General features: G+C 34.3%; 1 protein-coding gene across 1 annotated transcript in view; it reads right to left on the minus strand.

Annotated features, from left to right (window-relative positions):
• Positions 1–19,461, minus strand: part of SMCHD1 (structural maintenance of chromosomes flexible hinge domain containing 1) — a 143,987-nt gene that overhangs the window by 71,008 nt on the left and 53,518 nt on the right. The window contains exons 18-22 of the mRNA XM_019665107.1: positions 10,798–10,875; positions 10,603–10,722; positions 7,826–7,970; positions 1,964–2,060; positions 803–875 (exon numbers count right to left, since the gene is read on the minus strand). Of these exons, the coding sequence (XP_019520652.1) occupies positions 803–875; positions 1,964–2,060; positions 7,826–7,970; positions 10,603–10,722; positions 10,798–10,875 (513 nt within the window). The remainder of the gene's footprint in view (positions 1–802; positions 876–1,963; positions 2,061–7,825; positions 7,971–10,602; positions 10,723–10,797; positions 10,876–19,461) is intronic.

The following is a 19,461-nucleotide window of genomic DNA, read 5'->3' on the forward strand; positions in this document are numbered from 1 at the left end:
AGGTCATACATGGGAGAAAGATATCATCATGGTATTGTTAATATCAGAGCTAAAAATTACATCCCAAGTACTATCCTTGGTGTTTTAAAAGCACATGCAGTTCTCCCTTTGCAAAGTATTGTCAATGCAACTGCATCTTCCATTTAGTTACCACTGAATGTGCAAAGTGAGGGTTGCCTATGTTAACTCAATTAATCTTCGCAACAACTCTGAAAGTAAATATTATTTCATTTTACGCAAAAGGAAACTGATATATAGAACAAGTTTACCTAGCTCCTAAGTGTCAGCTTAGATTCAAACCCAGAAGGGCTGAGTTCAGAATATAGTCTTTGAATCTCTACAATAGACTACCTCTCAAATTAGGCCAGAGTTTTCTACCCTGTGTAACTTTAATGTAACTTCACTTTCAAATCGATAAGTCATTATCAAATTAACAACATACATACATGAGAAACTTTTGTTCTTACAATATGAAAGCTATAGTTTTATCAAAAAAGGTAAAAGACTGATCCAGTTCTAATATAAGCCTAAGTATATCCATAAGAATAGTTCCTCAGTACATTTTCAATATTCAAATTTTTCTCCTAAGGTTATTTTTAGAACTTCACTCAAGTCTTCCTCAATGTTTTCCTGTTTTTTAATTGGTCATTTCTGTCACTGCTATGTTTGACATTCAACGTATTTTTAAGACTTGTACCATTATCAAACTAAAAGACACCTCACCTTTTAAGTTTCATTATACATTATCATAAGAATATTATTTAAAAGGTAAATATTAGGAATATTTCTAAAATAGTATTACCTGGTAGTAACCTAATTTTCAAAATCTGTGAGTCTTCTTTTAAACCCGGCAGAATAACCTTCAGATTAAAATTCTGTTGAAAAAAAAATCCAAGACTTCATAAATACTTACGTAGTTTATCACCTCAATTCTGATTTATTTTGATTTTCATTTCTGTACCATTATAGAAATCTGCTTAACTCTTTTATACTGACTAAAATTATATATATGTATATAAGAGAGGCAGGTGAAAAAATTGACATATTGCTTTACAGACAATAGTCTCTTCAGATTTAAAAGGAATAACCTCTGAATAATAATCAAAAACAGGATGGACATTATGAAAAATGTGGGAAAATAGTCATGTGAAAAACCCCCCGCAAATCTCCAAAACTCCAAATGCAACATGGCGCTTGGATTAGTTATTTCAAAATAAAAGTTTTGTAAAAATCTAAACATCATTTTAGTAAGTTTATCTCACTAAAATCAAATTTTCCATGAATTCAAGTTCTTTGTCCAAGAAAATATCAATTCGGAAAGATGTACAAAACTTGATCTTTAATTTGATTTGATTATAAACTGCAGTATAGTATACAGTACTTAAATTCACATGCTCTATTTAAAACATCATTTTGCTAGAAAAAATTTTAAAATATATGCTGAAGATAATGATACAGTGAAAATAAAACGCAACATATCACTTAAATTATTAGCCTTAGTGTTCCCTTTAGTCATATAAATCTATTAGCTGCTTTATATATCTAATTGAATAATTAATCTTATTGAAGTTTATGGCTTTATCTTCCCTAATCTTATCCCTTCCACAATACTTTCCTTTATACAAATAACAAACTCAATATATTTAAAGAAGTCAGCTAAAGTTTGTTATATATTTGTTTGTGTTCTAAGAATTAAAAAATGGATGGAAAAAAAAGAGGAGAAAAAATAAAATGTAGTATTGGAAAATACTTAAATGTTTAACAAAAGCAAGAGTAGCAAAAATGCTGATTTTTCTTAGAGATGTAAATGTTAAGTCAGGTGACATGATTCTTATTAATTCCTAGGAACCCAACATTACTGTCATCTTTTTATAAAAATAGGTTATTCAATTTTGAATTTCCAATTTCATTTTTACCACATAAGAAATAAACATGTATTAAAACATTTATGTACAATGCTTACCTTGCCTTGACAAGAATTTACAGGGCCTTTAGCTGTAACGCCTCGAATTACACAATTTGGTCCCTTGGTTATTCCTTCATATTGTAAAGATAAACCACTGGAAAAAATAAATTATTTTTTAACTTCCTCTCCATTACCTACAAATAAGCTGCAAATGTGTTTTCTCATATGCCAATCACATGTTTAATTCATTTTTTAAATAAAATAGTATTTTTTAAAGTTTATTGGGGTGATAATCGTTAGTAAAGTTACATAGGTTTCAGGTGTACAATTCTGTAATACATCACCTATATACCACATTGTGTGTTCACCACCCAGTCAGCTCTCCTTCCATCATCATATATTTGATCCCTTTTCCCTCATCTACTACCCACTTCCCCCCTTACCCTCTGGTAACCACTAAACTATTGTTTGTGTTTATGAGTTTTTGTTTCTTCATTTGTTTGTCTTGTTCCTTTGTTGTTTTCAGTTTTATATACCACATATCAGTGAAATGGTTCTCAACTTTTTCTGTCCAACTTTTTCACTTAGCATAATAATCTCAAGATCAAATTAATAACAAGTGTTGGAAAGGCTGTGGAGAAAAAGGAACCCTCATACACCGTTGGGGGGAATGCAGATTGGTGCAGCATCTATGGAGGGCAGTGTAGAGGTTCCTCAAAAAATTAAGACTAAAATTACCATATGACCCAGCAATCCCTCTCCTGGGTATCTATCCAAAAAATCTGAAAACATTTATTCGTAAAGATATATGAAGGGCCGGCGAGTGGCTCAGTTGGTTAAGAGCTCGCTCAAGAGTTTGAGCTCTGAGCAACAGCGGTTCGAGTCCAGCCCGAGCTGAGCAGCCGCTGAGCTGCCGATAGGTAGCAGGATGGCTCAGCTAAAAAAACAAACAAACAAACAAAAAAACAAAGATATATGTGCCCTGATGTTCATTGCAGCTTTATTTACAGTGGCCAAGAAATGGAAACCAAAGTGTCCTTCGATAGATGACTGGATAAATAAGATGTGGTATATATACACAATGGGATACTATTCTGCCATAAAAATAGTATTTTTTAAAATAGGAAGACATAACTGAACAGAAGCAAATTCTCATGAATTTCTTTTCCATATAAAAATAATCCAACAAATATTGATAAGTGATACCCATAAGCCAAACATTGCAAATGATAAATTGATACATTGTAAAGTGTAAAACTTCACATACTGAATCAGTAGATACAAGGCAGGAAATAATCAAATGCTAAACCATGTATATAATAAGGATAAAGAAAAAAAATATCCAAATAGTTCAGGTTTAGCATTTCTTGTCATGGATTCTTTCAATTCTTTCACATAGTGGGATTTTAGAGAATTTTTGGCACCTATTAAACTGAATAGCAAATTTAGATGAAGTCCAAATAATCAAATAAGGATATAGCCTTGTGATGATGTAACCTTGTCAGAATATATACTGAAATTCCTAATCCACTATCATGAGCAATTTGCTTTCTAAACCACCTTTGAACATGTGTAGATCCTTACAGTGTAAACATTTTACTTTGTCAAGGTGTAAGGTGAGAAAATAAGGGAAAAGTACACCATGATGGAGAAAAGCCTAATTTTATGAAGAATGGAATTTAAACATTCACAGGTATTATCTGAATAAATTGTATAAATTAAAAAACATGCTTTGTTTGGAAAAAGACGTAAAGTGCCATACAAGACAAAATAGACTCCCTGGGAAAGATGGCACATTAAAGGCACACATCTACTTTCACTATCTCCTAAGACCTCAGGAATATGACAACAGAGATTTCTTTAATTTACTATTAAAGGCAAAGACAAGAAAAGGGAGGAAAGGAAAGACAGACAAGGACAACAAAATTCACTACTAGAAAACAGGATAGACAGTGGCAAGTGACCTAGTAGTCCCAAAAGAACTGAACTCTAAAACAGCAATGAACAATGGGAAAAGCTAGAAACTAATCTAGACCACAGAATTCCCAGGTACCACTCAGGAACTGGTGCTAGCAGGTGTCTCTAGAAGTAGGGTCAAAAGAGAAAGGCAAAGACAAACAAATAAATAAAATGAAATCTATTTCCCCAGATCTCCCCTCCCTGCCACTGGCAGATGACAGAATTATTCTGAAAAAGGTTAAAGCAGAGAATCTCTGAACCAAGGGAAAGCAGGTAAATTGAAGGAGAGGGTAAAATGTTATAAAGAATAGAGGGGTAATCCTGAATGAATGCATATGGACACTGAGACCTTCCCAGCCCCATTCCCATCCAGCCTTGTTCCTGGGCTGCCTAGGAACAACCTGGAGAAGCAAACTATTCATTTCCAGGCAAGACACTAAAGATTTTTCTTTCAGAAAACTGCCCAGCCCAAGGGAAAAAAAAAAAGACCTAAAGATACTAACAACAGGATTTCCCCCCAACAGTGTCACAGACAGTTCATCCTTTAGTGGGGGGGTTCACAGTCAACAGCCTCGCCCACATTCTGAATCTCCATCTGTACTTTAGTTCTCCAACTCAGTTATAAGTGGATAACCAGTGATTATCAGATACCTCAAGAAAGGAGAAAAAACAACAAAAAGCCACTAGCATGGAGGTAACAGAGATTATCTGTGTAGGTAAAGATTTTTTTTTAAACTACCATTTATTTATCAGTGAAAAAGGGTATTACATTAAAAGAACATTCAGACAACCAGGAAAAACTTTTGGAAATTAAAAGTACAAGAGAAAGGAAAAACTCAATGGAAAAATTGTAAAGATAAAGTTGAGAAAATCTGTCAGAAAGTAAAGCAGAAGAAACATAAAAGATTAAGAAAAATAGAAAAACTAGGAAAATCAGAGAACCAGTGTAGGAGATTCAGTATCAAATAAATAAGGATGCCGACAGAGAAAACAGTGATAATGGAAGGCAGAGAATGAAGTACTTCTAATAATACAGAAACCTACACAAACATGTATCACTATAAAATTCTGCCCTGTCAAGAATAAAAAGTAGAGCCTATATGTTTCTGGAGAGAATACACAGGAAACATAAAAAAGAAAAATTAACCAAATTTAAATTCATCAGCAACAATGAAAGCTCAAAGGCAAAAATGGAACAATGCTTTCATAATTTTGACAGAACACTGTATCCAACTTTCAATTCAATCAATCAAGTATCAGAGAAGAATAAACACATTTTCAGAGCAATCATTTTATCTCACATGTACCCTTTCTTAGAAAACTAGTGAAGGATGTGTTTCAGCAAAAGGTGAGAAACTTGGGATTCTTTTAAAAGACAGGAGACCCATGAAAGGTTAAATGCTAAATAAAATGAGCCCCTTAACAGATTCACAATTCAGGAATATTTCCTCAGGAACCTGAGAGCCAATTCTCTGAAGTATAATCACCAAAAGATAAAGCCCTATCAGGTGGCCAGTTGGCTCAGGTGGTTAGAGCACAGGCTCTTAAGACCGAGATTGACAGTTCGATTCCCACATGGGCCAGTGAACTGTGCCTTACACAACTAGATTAAAGACATGACTTGTCTTAGAGCTCAACTGTGCCGTCCAACTAGATTGAAAACAACGACTCGACTTGGAGCTGATGGGTCCTGGAAAAAACACACTGTTCCCCAATAAAGTTTTTTTTTAAAAAAGGTAAAGCCTATCTCTCATTTTCCTGGGCCTAACATGCAGTCAGCCGACTCAAATTTCAAATTCTATATCCAGACATAAACACACTTAGCAATTTATCTTGAAAACATATATATAATGGGTTGTATGCACTTATCAATATAAGCAAGTAAGATTTCCTACAGTCTTTGCAATCTCTTTATCGAATTGCTATGATGAGCATTATATTCTGGCTTAATTTTTATTCAATAATAAAATTATTTTCTTTCTTGTCTACATTTAGGAAGAAGTTTTCTAGGATGGGAGTAGGTTTTGTTTTTAATTATATCTCCCGAATACAGAAGACAAAAGGAAATCCCCAGGACGAAAGTGAAGGAAGATCACAGAATGACAACTGTTAAGGGGCATAAAAATAATTTGTCTAGACTGGAACACATCACAAGTTCCAAGACAGATGTCTCCAAGAATAAATTATATACGCATCTAAATACCTTAAGAAGAGACCAGACAATTGGCAGAGAATTTAGGATTTAATTTGTAATAAACTTAGAAAAGAAAAAGTATAACAACAACAAAGTTGTGCAATAAAGAAAGTGACTAGCATTTACATATACTTGTAATAAAATAAACAGTAAATACTGATCAAGCCAGAATATAACTTTACTGAAGAAGGAGAAAACAGGAAGGAGGCTTATTTGTAACAGAACTGGCAAAAGAGAGTATGTTCTCTTTCATAACCATAAGTTAAGAGATAATGCCAAAAACTGAAGAATCAACAAGTAGCAATATAAAAGTTACTTAGAAATATGGCAGTAGTTACTAAAAGATTCAAGTACAGAAGTTGAAAGTGGTTTGCTGAGAAGTGGATTATGGATTGGGTAGAGAGGACACAAGGAGGAGAAAGTGCTCTCTTTTATAACAAACCTTATCAAATGATCTGGTTCTTTAGGCGATATATGTGAATAATTTTTAAAAATATAGATAACATTGAAAAACAAATCAAAACAAAAAAGCATTAAGAAACCCACTCAAACAATGGTCATACTTTACTGAAGATAAATTCACATAGCTATGCAGCCATGATTTTTTTAAAGTCCAAAATCTTAAATATCAAAATATCAGAGACTTTGCATGTAAGAATATCCTATCAAGGATAAGATGGAAGTTATAATTGTTAACAGGTATCAACTAATGCACTAATATTTTCCATTTATGACTAGAGTGATTCTTTTAGTGTTTTATTTTTAAACAAACATGTTCAAGTACACTTGACAACATGGGTTTGAACTGCACAGGTGCACTTATATGTGGATTTTTTTTCAATAAATACTGTAAATGTAATTTTATCTTCCTTATGATTTTCTTAATAACATTTTCTTTTCTCTAGCTTACTTTATTGGAAGAATACAGTATATAATACATGACATACAAAATATGTGTTAAGCAACTATTCATGTTATAGGTGAAGCTTCCTTCCAGTCAACAGGAGGCTATTATTTAAGTTTTAGGGGAATAAAAGTTATTTGTGAATTTTTTATTGTGCAGGGGTTGATTCCAGCTAGCAAATGCCTGGAATATAGTATATGCTGCAATGACTGAAAGAGTAAATGATTATACCACAAAGGGAAAAAAAAAATACAGACAGACAACAAAAGAAAGCATACATGAAAATTGGGCCAAAAAGATAAATTTGGCAACCAAAGCCAAAAAAAAAAACCAAACAAACAAACAAAATGCATCACTCTAAAGGGCTATCAAATAAAGGCAAATTCTAAGGAAGAATTCAAATTTGCATAGAAAGCAGAAACTTTATTGTTATAGCTTTTAAAACAAACCAAAATAAATTGCATTCTCAGGTTAAAAACCTACCAACAGGCAGTACCTCTCAGTTTAAATGGCCCTAACTTCTAAGCAAACAACAAAATAAACACGGCATTAATAAGAATTACTAGGAGACATCACATCATACTTGCAAAATGAAACAGAATAAAACAGAGCGATCAGTATTACCTAAACAACTTTAATAGTAAATTCAGTCAAAACATAAATTTTAGCGAGTCAATTTATATATGACACTGTAGTCACAGAGGATAGCCTGAGCTAAATAAATTGCCTAGGTATCATAAAACCCACTAAACATTTTAATAATACTGTAGTTAACCACATACAAAAAATTAAGCTAAAAATGGAAGAGAACAAATGCTTAGTAACTATGCAAAGTCAAATACAGGTTGATACTTCAAATTACCTTGCTTCAAGAACTGGCTGAATATCATTTATTAGTTGGCTAGTATGACCAAATTCATCCTGAAACTCCAGAGGGATACTGAACGGAACTCCAACACGAAAAGGGAGATCCAGGAGACCAAATGAGAATTTCTCTGGCTTACCCTCTTTAAAAAAAGGTAAAAATGGAAAGCAAATTCATTGGTCAGACAGATAATTCACTGTAGGTCAGAAACAGATCCATTTATATATTAGAAATTAGACTATGGTAAATCAGGTGGCAATTTAAATCTATACAAATATTACATAAATTATATCTACAATCCACCTGGGAAAATAATAAAGTTAGACTTTATCTCACAATATATATAAAAGTAAAATTCTAGAAATAGAGATTAGAATATAATAAAGAATATGCTTATAACCTTACATAGGAAAAACTAAGGCAAAACATTATTAAACACATACTTAATGTGTATAAAAGGATTTATTTGATGAAGTTTAAAATATCTTATTACATACAATAAACAAAGCTAAAAGAGAAGTTCTATATGAGAAAATATCTGCAACACTTGCAACAAAGAATTAAAATCCAGAATATATAAAACCTCCTATAAACCAGCTGTTCTCAAAAGTGTGGTCTCTAGTCTAACAGGTTCAGTCATCCCTGGGAAATTATTAGATATGCACATTCTAGGACTCCCCTTAAACGCCTTGAGTCAAAAGTCTGGGATTGAGGCCTAGCAGTCTGTTTTAATAAGCCCACCAGGTGATTCAGATACAAGCTTAAATTTGAGAACCAAAGCTTTAACCATTGAAATAGACACAGCAAATGAACATAAATCACAGATGACATAAAATGTCCAATAAAGGCTAGAAGAGATGCATAACCTAAAAATTAAAAGAATAATTTAACTGCCAAGTAGACTATACAAATATATAGGTTGGCCATGAATGATCGTATGGAAACTGGAACTCTCATAGCCTGTTGGTGAGGGGTACACCATGGCACAACCTTTTTGGAAGGCAATTTGACAGCAAAATGTTTAAAACATTAAAGCACATCACTTCAGCTTGGCAATTCTATTTGTGGTATCCACCCTAGAGAAAGTCTAGCACATGTACATAAAATAACATTATTTATTCCCATATATCAATGTAGTTTTAACAGTCAAAAAATTGGAAAACAACAAAATGTTCATCACAGAAAACTGCTTAAACCACCACATCCATACTATGGAATGTGTTCCACAGTTGTTAAAAGAATGTAGAAGATTTATATGTATGAAAAAGAAAGATCTCCATGGCAGCACTTCCTATTAAAGAAAGCGATATCAGACACTTGGATCAGCTCTCCCCAAAACCCCATAATGACACTACAGAGATTTTTATTTTTTAAAGAGGCCTAAACCTACAAAACCAATGAAGAAAAAGACAATAGTAACAGAATCTGAAAGCTGGAGAACATATAGACAAGTGTAACCGGCCTAACAGAAAGACTCAAGAACCTCAAATCCTCAATCCTCAACAAAGCAAGCAGAGAATCAATCTAATTCACTCTATAGAACACCCAAAAGTCACAGGAATGACTGCATCAAATTGGAGGGAAAATGAAATTTAAAAAAAAAAAAAAGAAGAATCTATTGAAGTCTGTTTAAGAAACATTTCCAGAGCCCCACCCTCAACAGATAAGAGCTAGTCAACTGTCTTCCTCAGCCGCAGCAATAGATGGAAGGTTTCTTCTCTGGAGAAGGTAAAAAGACTAGGTCTAAGGAGTGAGGGACACAGCACTACTAAAATTGTCATAGCTTATTGAAAATAGGAAAATCAAGCTGAAGATTATATACTAAATGTGACAGACTCAACAGTCTTCCTACGATTGGCTCCCAAAATGTTGGAAGCCAGGTGTTTATCCTCCTAACAGGACACTGGAGAAACTGAACAGACACAGAAAAAAAATCCTAAAAATTTCCACATCATAATTTCCACAAATAAAATAAAAGCTTTCAAATGTCCTACTCTTAAATGTGAGCAAATGACAAGTCATGTAAGAGAGGATCTAATATAAAAGACACACAGAAAACTCAAAATAAATAAATACATACATACATACATACATACATACAACATGGAGGAAACAGACTGAATAAAGTTTAAAACCTTTAAGAAAAACTGCCACTTATTAATAGGCTCAGAAAAGTAATAAAAGATACTGAATCCATCAGGTAGGAATAAAATACACTGAATAGCCAAGAATAAAAAAGATATTTTGGAAGCTAAAAAATGATAGTAGAAAGGAAAAGCTCAATAGGAAATGTAAAACATCATGTTAAGACAATCTCCCATAAAGTAGAAAATTAACAGCAAGAAATGGAAACTGCAAATAAGAATATTAGTACATCGTAATATCGGATGTTGTAGAAAGATGAACAGAGTGGAAAAGCAAAGTAATTCAAGGCAAATTCCTAGAATTTAAAATTACAGAAACCAGGACAAAAAGAAACAGTTTCTCCAAACATCTGGGGGTTGGAGCAGCGGGAACAGTAAGGGGCAGGAGGGGTTCATATGCAAAGGTCAGGAATCAAAATAGCTTTACATTTTACCAGCAACAAGAAAAGCTAGAAAACGATGATTTCAAAATTTAGAAGGAATATAATTATGAAAAAAAATTACAAAGTCATTTTAAGATCAAGATGGTTACACAATATGTCGAACATCTTTTACTAAATTATCTATCTAAGCCTCCTTGATTTAAAATGTAATTTTTAGCATATAATTATATATTAGTATTTTGCTTACCTTTAACAGAAAATTTAATTGTTTTAGATGGTAAAGGTCTTCCAGCATAAGTGTCCGCATTACTTTCATTCAATACAACTTGTAATTTCAACGTATAATTCCCCAACTTTTGAATATTTTCTGGAAAAATTAGGAAGGAATTATAAATCAAGTCAACATAATACTGACATAATTTTAACATTCAGAATAACTCACCCATTTTTTTAAACCAATAAGGCCATTTTCCTCCATGTTGACTAATATGTGAAATGATTTCTTTATTTCCATTTGAAGCTTAATAAAAGAAAAAAAGAAATATTTATACCTTGTGAAATTGAATACTGAACATAAGTATGAAATGTCACAATGGCATCAAATACGTCCTTTTGTTGTACATTTTAAAAAATTGTTTTGAAACGTCAGAAGATATTAAGCTATCCTATGCAAGTGATCAGCATAATAAAAATTTAATCATTGAGCTCACTAAAATTCCTTTACTTCAATTCCTAAAAATGTATGAACAAATAAGATTAAATAGTACAAAAAAAAGAATATATATTTTTGATATTAAAAATCATCTTCCCTAAAAGTTTTCTCCAACATTAAAAGAGCATAGTTTATTAATATAAGGTAATCTCTAAGACCTAGTAATCTATTGTTAAGGAAAAAAAAGCAATGAGTACAAACATATATATTTATATAAATTGTTACCTTTTTAGTAAAGAATGGAAAGGAATATGAATACGTTTGTTCTTCCTTAGCGTTATAACAGCAAAAACAAAAAATATAAGCCAAAAACTAAGACGGGTAAAAAAAAAAAAATGTAGAGGGATAATATAACTTCTCTGAAATATTCCTAATTATTTTTTATTTTGGAATTATGTTAATGACTTAAATATTCAAAAAACAAAACTAAAACAAAGCAATTCATAAACAAAACCAAAATAGTTATCAAGCAGGTGATAAGACCACAATAAAAAGAGAAAATAATTTCAAGTGACTTTAGAATAATTTTTTTACCATTTATAAAGCAATGTATTTTAAGGACAGAGTTGCAAAAAAGTCAGATTTCATTCAGCAGTCTTATTAGTAGTAATTATATTGACATTATTATTTTGAAACTATTTGAATATATATTGTAGGGAATTTCTGGTCAAGATGGCAGAATAGGTAAACATAGTGCTTGCCGTCTTTCACGACCACATCAAAATTACAACTAAACTACAGAACAACCATCACTGAGAATCACCTAAAATCTACCTGAACAGAGATCGTACAATTAAGGATGTAAAGACGACAACACTTCGAGACTGACAAAAGGGGCAGAGACACAGAACGGGCTGGTCCCACACCTGTGTGTGACCATTAGAAATTGGGAGGAATAGCTCAGCTGTGGAGGTTGCCCCCTGAGGAGTGAGGGGTCCCAGCCCTACACTAGGGTCCCCAGCCTAGGGTTCAACTGCTGGGAAGAGAAGTCCCCACATCTTCTGCAGTAAAAACCAGTGGAGATAGCGGTTGAGTGAGACAGAGTGGGGCTGGAGTCCCAACTGTTCCTCTTAAAGGGCTACGTAAAGACTTATTAGCTGGCCACCTCAATTGCTCTCAGGTCCAGTGCTGGGGCAGCAGTTCGAAAGGTGCCAGGGATATACAGGGAGGAACTGATTGTCTGGCTCCAGGACGAGGTCTGGAGGAGCAGCTTTCTCCCAGACAAAATTTCTGCCAGAATTCATTGTTCCTTTGTTGAGCCCTCCCCTGATCCAAGATGCAGACATGGGCAGCCACCATATCTGAGTTTCCATCAACCTAGCTAACACTCTTTATCCCCACCGTGGCTGATTCCCTTAGACCCTGCCTCACCCAACTTCTGGACCCCCCAAGCCACTTCCAGTGGCTTTTCCATACAAATGGCCTGTCTTGGCTCATGCTATGGACTTTTCTAAAATCTCTCAAAAATTCATAAAATGCAAAAAAAGCAACATCTGGCCTCGGCATGCCCTGTACGTCTTGCTGAGCAGCACCAAGTCCAGCACTGGCATCACATGGACTCAGTTCGTGGATTGGCCTCTCCCAGGCACCTCCGAGTTCAATGCAGGTGGAACACATTGGCAGATTGCTTTTGGTTCATGCCAGGTGGCCCCAGGCAGGGCATGGGCTGTGGCTAAACTTGGCCTGTGGCAGGGCCCCTCCCAAGAGGCCCAGGACTTGCACACCCAGTGGCTAGTTTGACTGGAGCACCACCAAGCTGCCTCCACAGGTGACACACCCAAAGGGCAGATTGGGCAGGCACCAGAGCCCTGCTAAAGCAAATCCTGCTACATAGGGTCGGCCCCTCCACAACCGCTCCTCCACTGTACTCACTGCCAGTCCTCACAACCAATCAGCCCCAAGGATCAATCCCTCCCACTAATGTGCAAACAGCAGCCAAGGCTCAACTACAACACAAGGAAACACATAACCCACACAAGGGACACACCTGCAGCACCCAGACAAGGGGTCCAAGGGACTGCACCATTGGGCTTCATAAGACACCTACTACATAAGACCACCCTACTAAGACTGGAAAACATAGGAGACCCACCTAATACATAGAAACAAACACAGGGAAGCAGCCAAAATGAGGAGAGAAAGAAACATGTCCCAAATAAAAGAACAGAACAAAGCTCCAGAAAAAAACCTAGACAAAATGGAAAAAAGCCATCTACTAGACGCGGAGTTCAAAAAACTGGTTATAGAATGCTCAATGAACTGAGGGGAAAAGTAGATGATCTTAGTAAGAACTTTCTCAAAGAGATAGGAAACAATAAAAAATAGATAGAAACATAAAAAAGAACCAGTCAGAAATGCAGAATACAATAACTGAAATAAAGCAGTGGCCAAGACATGGAAACAACCAAAGTGTCCTTTGATAGATGATTGGATACAGAAGATGTGGTATATACACAAAGTGGAATACTGCCATAAGAAAAGATAAAATACTGCCATTTGCAACAAAATGGATGAATCTTGAGATTATTATGGTATGTGAAATAAGTCACACAGAAAAAGTCGAGAAAAATATAATTTCACTGATATGTGAGATATAAAACTGTAAGCAACAAAGGAACAAGACAACAGATAAAGAAACAAAAACTCATAGACACAGACAATAGTTTAGTGGTTACCAGAGGGTAAGGGGAAAAGGGGTAGTAGATGAGGGTAAATGGGGTCAAATATATGGTGATGGAAGGAGAGATGACTCTGGGTGGTGAACACACAATGTGATATATAGATGATGTATTAAAGAATTGTACACTTGAAACCTATGTAATTTTACTAACCATTGTCACCCCAATCAACTTTAATAATTTAAAGAAGAATACATTAGAGGAAACCAACAGATAAGCCGAAGCAGAGAGTTTGAAATCAGCAATCCGGAAGATAAGGGAGCAGAAAACATCTAAACAGAATAGCAAAAGAAAAAAGAACCTAAAAAATGAAGATAGTTTAAGGAGCCATCAAGCGTACGGACATTCACATCATTAGGGTACCAGAAGGAGAAGAGAGAGAGCAAAGAATTGAAAACTTATTTGAAGAAATAATAATGGAAAACTTTCCTAAACTGACAAAGGTAACAGCCATACGAGTCCAGAAAGCAGAGAGAGACCCAAACAAGATGAACTCAAAGAGACCAACATCAAGACTCATAATAATTAAAATGCCAAAGGTTAAAGACAAAGAGGAAATCTTAAATGCAGCAAGAGAAAGCACTTAGTTACCTATAAGGGAGGTCCCATAAGACTGTCAGCTGATTTATCAACAGAAACTTTGCAGGCCAGGGACTGGCCTGAAATATTCAAAGTGATGAAAAGCAAGGCCCTACAATCACAATTACTATAGCCCGCAAAGCTATCATTTAGACTCTAAGGACAGAAAGCTTTCCAGATAAGAAAAGCCAACACCAAATCAGTATCACAAGAAATGTTAAAGGAACTTCTTTAAGGAGAAGGGGGAAAAAAGATAAAAAATGTGTATAATAAAATGGCAATAACTACATAGCTATCAACAATTACCTTAAATGTAAATGGATTAAATGCTCCAATCAAAAGACACAGGGTGGCTGATAAAAAAACCTTACATATGCTGCCAACAAGTGACTCACTTCAGATTGAAAGACACACAGACTGAAAGTAAAGGGATGGAAAAAGGTATTTCATAAAAATGGAAACAAACAAACAATAAGTTGGGGTAGCAATGCTTATACCAGACAAAATAGACTTTAAAAACAAAGGCTGTAACAAGAGACAAAGAAGGGCCCAGTTATCCCACTTCTGGGTATTTATCCAAAGACACCCAAAACACTACTTCAAAGAGGCATGTGCATCCATATGTTCATTGCAGCAATACTTAACAACAGCCAAGATATGGAGACAATCTAGGTGTCTATCAATGGCTGAATGGATATAAAGAGGTGGTACATACATACAATGGAATATGACTCAACCATAGAAAAGAATAAAATCTTGCCATCTGCAATAACATGGATATACCTAGATAGTATTGCGCTACATGGAGTAAGTCAGAGAAAGATAAATGCCATACGATTTTACTTATATGTGCAATCTAAAAAACAAAATAAATAAACAAACAAAACAGAAACAAACTCATAGATACAGAGAACAAACATTTTGATGGTTGCCAGACAGGAGTGGGTTTGGGGGATGGGTGAAAAAGGGGAAGAGATTAAGATGTACAAATGGGTAGTTACAAAATAGTCATGGGCATGTAAAGTACAGCATAAGGAATATAGTCAATAATATTGTAATAACTATGTATGGTGTCAGATGGGTACTAGATTTATTGGGGTGATCACTTCGTAAGTTATATTGGGTTGTCAGAAAAGTCATAACGTATTTTTTCCTATGTTTTTCGTTGCAAAAATGTGTCATGACTTTTCTGACAACCCAATATAAATAATCACTATGTTGTATATCTGAAACTAATATATTATATGTCAATAAATTAGGAAGGAGTGGAAGAACTGGGGAAAAATATCACGTATGTATACCAAGTAACTAAATCAAGTAAACATCATTAATGGATGAAACCATTACATGATGAGTAAAAGGACAACTTTATAATCATATTAGCCAAGTGAATTCAATGTTCCATCAGCACTAAAAATTGGATTAGGTATTCGATGACACCAAGGAATTACTATGATAGTTGAAAATATACATGTTTTTGGAGATGCACACACCTGCAATTCAACAACCATGAAAAAGGACACATAAAGCAAGTGCAACCAAATATTGGATAATTGTTAAATTAGGTTAACTGATATATATCAGGGCCCATTACATAATTCTACTTTTTTATTTGTTTCATTCATAATAAAATATTTAATTTAAAAAAAGTTGCAATTATAAATTTGTAATGGAAATTAAACTAATGTAAACAACCATCAGAAGTTCTCTAAGAAAGATCAAGCAACTTTTTTATTTTTTATGTATTTATTCAACAAATATTAATTACCTCCTATAATCATTAAGAAAGAAAAATGAAAATATAAACAATATCCTTGCATCGAGTTTTTATCTTCTAAAGCAGCGGTTCTCAACCTTCCTAATGCCGCGACCCCTTAATACAGTTCCTCATGTTGTGGTGACCCCCAACCATAAAATTATTTTCGTTGCTACTCTATAACTGTAATTTTGCTACTGTTATGAATTGTAATGTAAATATCTTTTTGTTTTCCGATGGTCTTACGCGACCCCTGTGAAAGGGTCGTTCAACCCCCAAAGGGGTCACGATCCACAGGTTGAGAACCGCTGCTCTAAAGCAAAGGGTCCATTAACTACTTTATTGGCCATGCCTGCTTTCATTCTAGAATGTCAGGTAGCTATACGACAAAGAACCTATGACACCTCAAAACCTAAATATTTACTACCTGATCCTTTACAAATACTTTGCCACCTGTGTTCTAGAGAACAGAGACATATTTATTAAATAACAGAATTCCAGTTATAAAAATAAATTTAAGGAAATAAATATGAAACTATAAAAAAGTAATAAAAAATATTATTAGAAGCCTCTCTGAGAAAGTGACAATCTGAAACCTGAGAAATAAAGAGCCTGTCAAAGATTTGCTGTTTGAAAATTTTAAGCAGAAGAAACACATCCAAAGGTTTAGAGGTGGGAAAGTTGGGACTTGTATGGGAACAAAAAGAATACAATTATGATTAGAATTATGGTGAGTGAGGATGAAAATGGTGTGAGATGAAGCTGAAGAGAGAGACAGGGCTAAATCATGTGTGAAGTCTTGTACACCTACAAAAGGGCCACAGCTAACATCATACTGGATAAAAGACTGAAAGCTTTACCTTCAAGATCAGGAACAAGGCAAGGATGCCCACTGTCATCACTTACATTCAACATTGTATTGGAAGTCTTAGTCAGAGCAATTAAACAGAAGGAAAGGAGGGAGGAAGGGAGAAAAGGAATCCATTTTAGAAAGGAAGCAGCAAAATTATCTCTGTTCATAGGTGACACTATGAGTCTATCAAAAAATAGTTAGAGCTAATCAATTCAGCAAACTTGCAAGATATGAAATCACATTCATGGGTTGTAATACTCAACTGATCTACAGAGTCAATATAATCCCTTCAAAGCCCCAATGCCATATTTTGCAGAAATAGAAAATCCATTCTAAATTTGTATGAAATCTCAAGGGACCCAAACAGCCAAAATAATCTTGAAAAGGAAGAACAAAACTGGGAGACTCACAGTATGGTATTTATTCAGCCATAAAAAAAAATAAAACCTTGTCATATGCAACAACATGGGTGGAGCTAGAAGGTATTATGCTAAGTGAAAGAAGTCAGACAAAGACAAATATCATATAATTTTATGTGGAATCGAAAAAACAAAACAAATGAACAAACACAACAAAAGGGAAACACTCATAGATGCAAGAAATAAACTTGGTGGTTACCAGAGAGGTGAAGGGTTAGAGGTTGGGGAAAATAGGTGAAGGGGATTAAATGAGGAACAAACTTCCAGTTATAAAATCAATCATAGGATGTAATGTAAAACATAGGGAATATAGTCTATTATATTTTTAACAAGTTTGTATGGTGACAGACAGTAAGCAGGCTTATCCTGGAGATCATTAAGTAATGTATATAATGTAGAATCACTTATGATGTACACCCAAAATTAATAGGATATTGTATGTCAATTACACGTCAGTGTAAAGTTTTTAAAAATGAAAACAAAAACAGCAACAGTGTGGTACTGTCATACAGACAGATATATAGACCAATGGAATAAAATAAAGAGCCCAGAAATAAACCACTGCACATATAGTCAAATGACTTTTGACAAGAGTACCAAGATCATTCAATGGAGAAAGGAAAGTCTTTTTGACAAATGGTGCTGAGAAAACTGAATATCCCCATGCAAAAGAAGTAAACCATATAAAAAAAAAAAGTTAACCCATATAAAAGTCAAAATGGATCACATAACTAAATGTAGGAACTAAAGCTGCAAAACTCTTCACAATAAATATTCAAGAAAAGCTTCATGACATTGAATTTGGAAATGACTTCTTGGATACAACATCAAAATCACAAGCAACAAAAGCAAAAATAAACAAACTGGACTATAAGCTTTTCTGCATCAGAGGACATCATCAATAGGGTGAAAATGCAACCCACACAGTGGAAGAAAATATTTGCAAATCATGTATCTGATAAGGGATTATTACCCAAAACATATATAAAGAACATCTACAACTCAACAACAAAAAAAATCATCTGATTTTAAAATGGGCAAAGGACTTGAACAGACATTTTCCCAAAGAATACGTAAAGATGGCCAATAAGCAGATGAAAAGGTGCTCAAATTCTCTGATCATTAGGGAAATGCAAATCAAAACCATAATAAGATACCACCTCACACTAATTAGGATGACGTTTATAAAAAAAAAAATAAAAAAAAAACCAACCCAGAAAATAACATGTTGACAAGGATGTAGATACTGGAACCTTTGTGTATTACTTATGGGAATGTAAAATGGTATAGTCACTGTGGAAAACAGTATGGCAGTTCTTCACACAGTTACACACAGAATTAGCACATAATCCAGCAATTCCACATCTTGATACATATCCAAAAGAATTGAAATCAGGGACTCAAAACAGATATTTGTACACCAATGTTCACAGCAGCATTATTCACAATAGCTAAAACATGGAAGGAACCCAGGTGTCCATCAATGGATGAATGGCTAGACAAAATGTGGTATATATTACATGCAATGGAATATTATTTAATCATAAAAAGGAAATTCTGACACATGCTACAACATCGATGGCATCTGAAGGTATTATGCTAAGTGAAATAAGCTAGACACAAAAGCAAATATTGTATGATTCCACTTGTATGAGATAACTGAAACAGTCAAATTCACAGAGCCAGGAAGTAGCACAGGAATGGGGGGATGAGGGGAGGGGATGGGAAGTTGTTACTGCAGAGTTTAGGTTGGGATAATGAAATAGTCCTGGAGATAGATTGTGGTAATGGTTGCACAACAATGTGAATGAACTTAATGCCACTAAACTGTACACTTAAAAATGGTTATTATATAATTTACCACAATAAAAATGTATTTTTTAAATTAAAAACATAGTTTTTGTTTTGTTTTGTTTTGTAATAATAGGAAGGCAGGAGGAGGGTCAGAGTCACAGAGATTGGAGGATGCTACACATCTATCTATTGGGTTGACGGAAAAGTCATGACGTACTTTTTGTATGTTTTTCGTTGCAAAAATGCATCATGACTTTTCCGACAACCCAGTAGCTTTGAAAACTGTGGAAGGGAACACAAGCCAAGGAATGTGGG

The sequence above is a fragment of the Hipposideros armiger genome, unplaced genomic scaffold (genome assembly GCF_001890085.2).
Source record: "Hipposideros armiger isolate ML-2016 unplaced genomic scaffold, ASM189008v1 scaffold_433, whole genome shotgun sequence".
Classification (NCBI taxonomy): domain Eukaryota; kingdom Metazoa; phylum Chordata; class Mammalia; order Chiroptera; family Hipposideridae; genus Hipposideros; species Hipposideros armiger.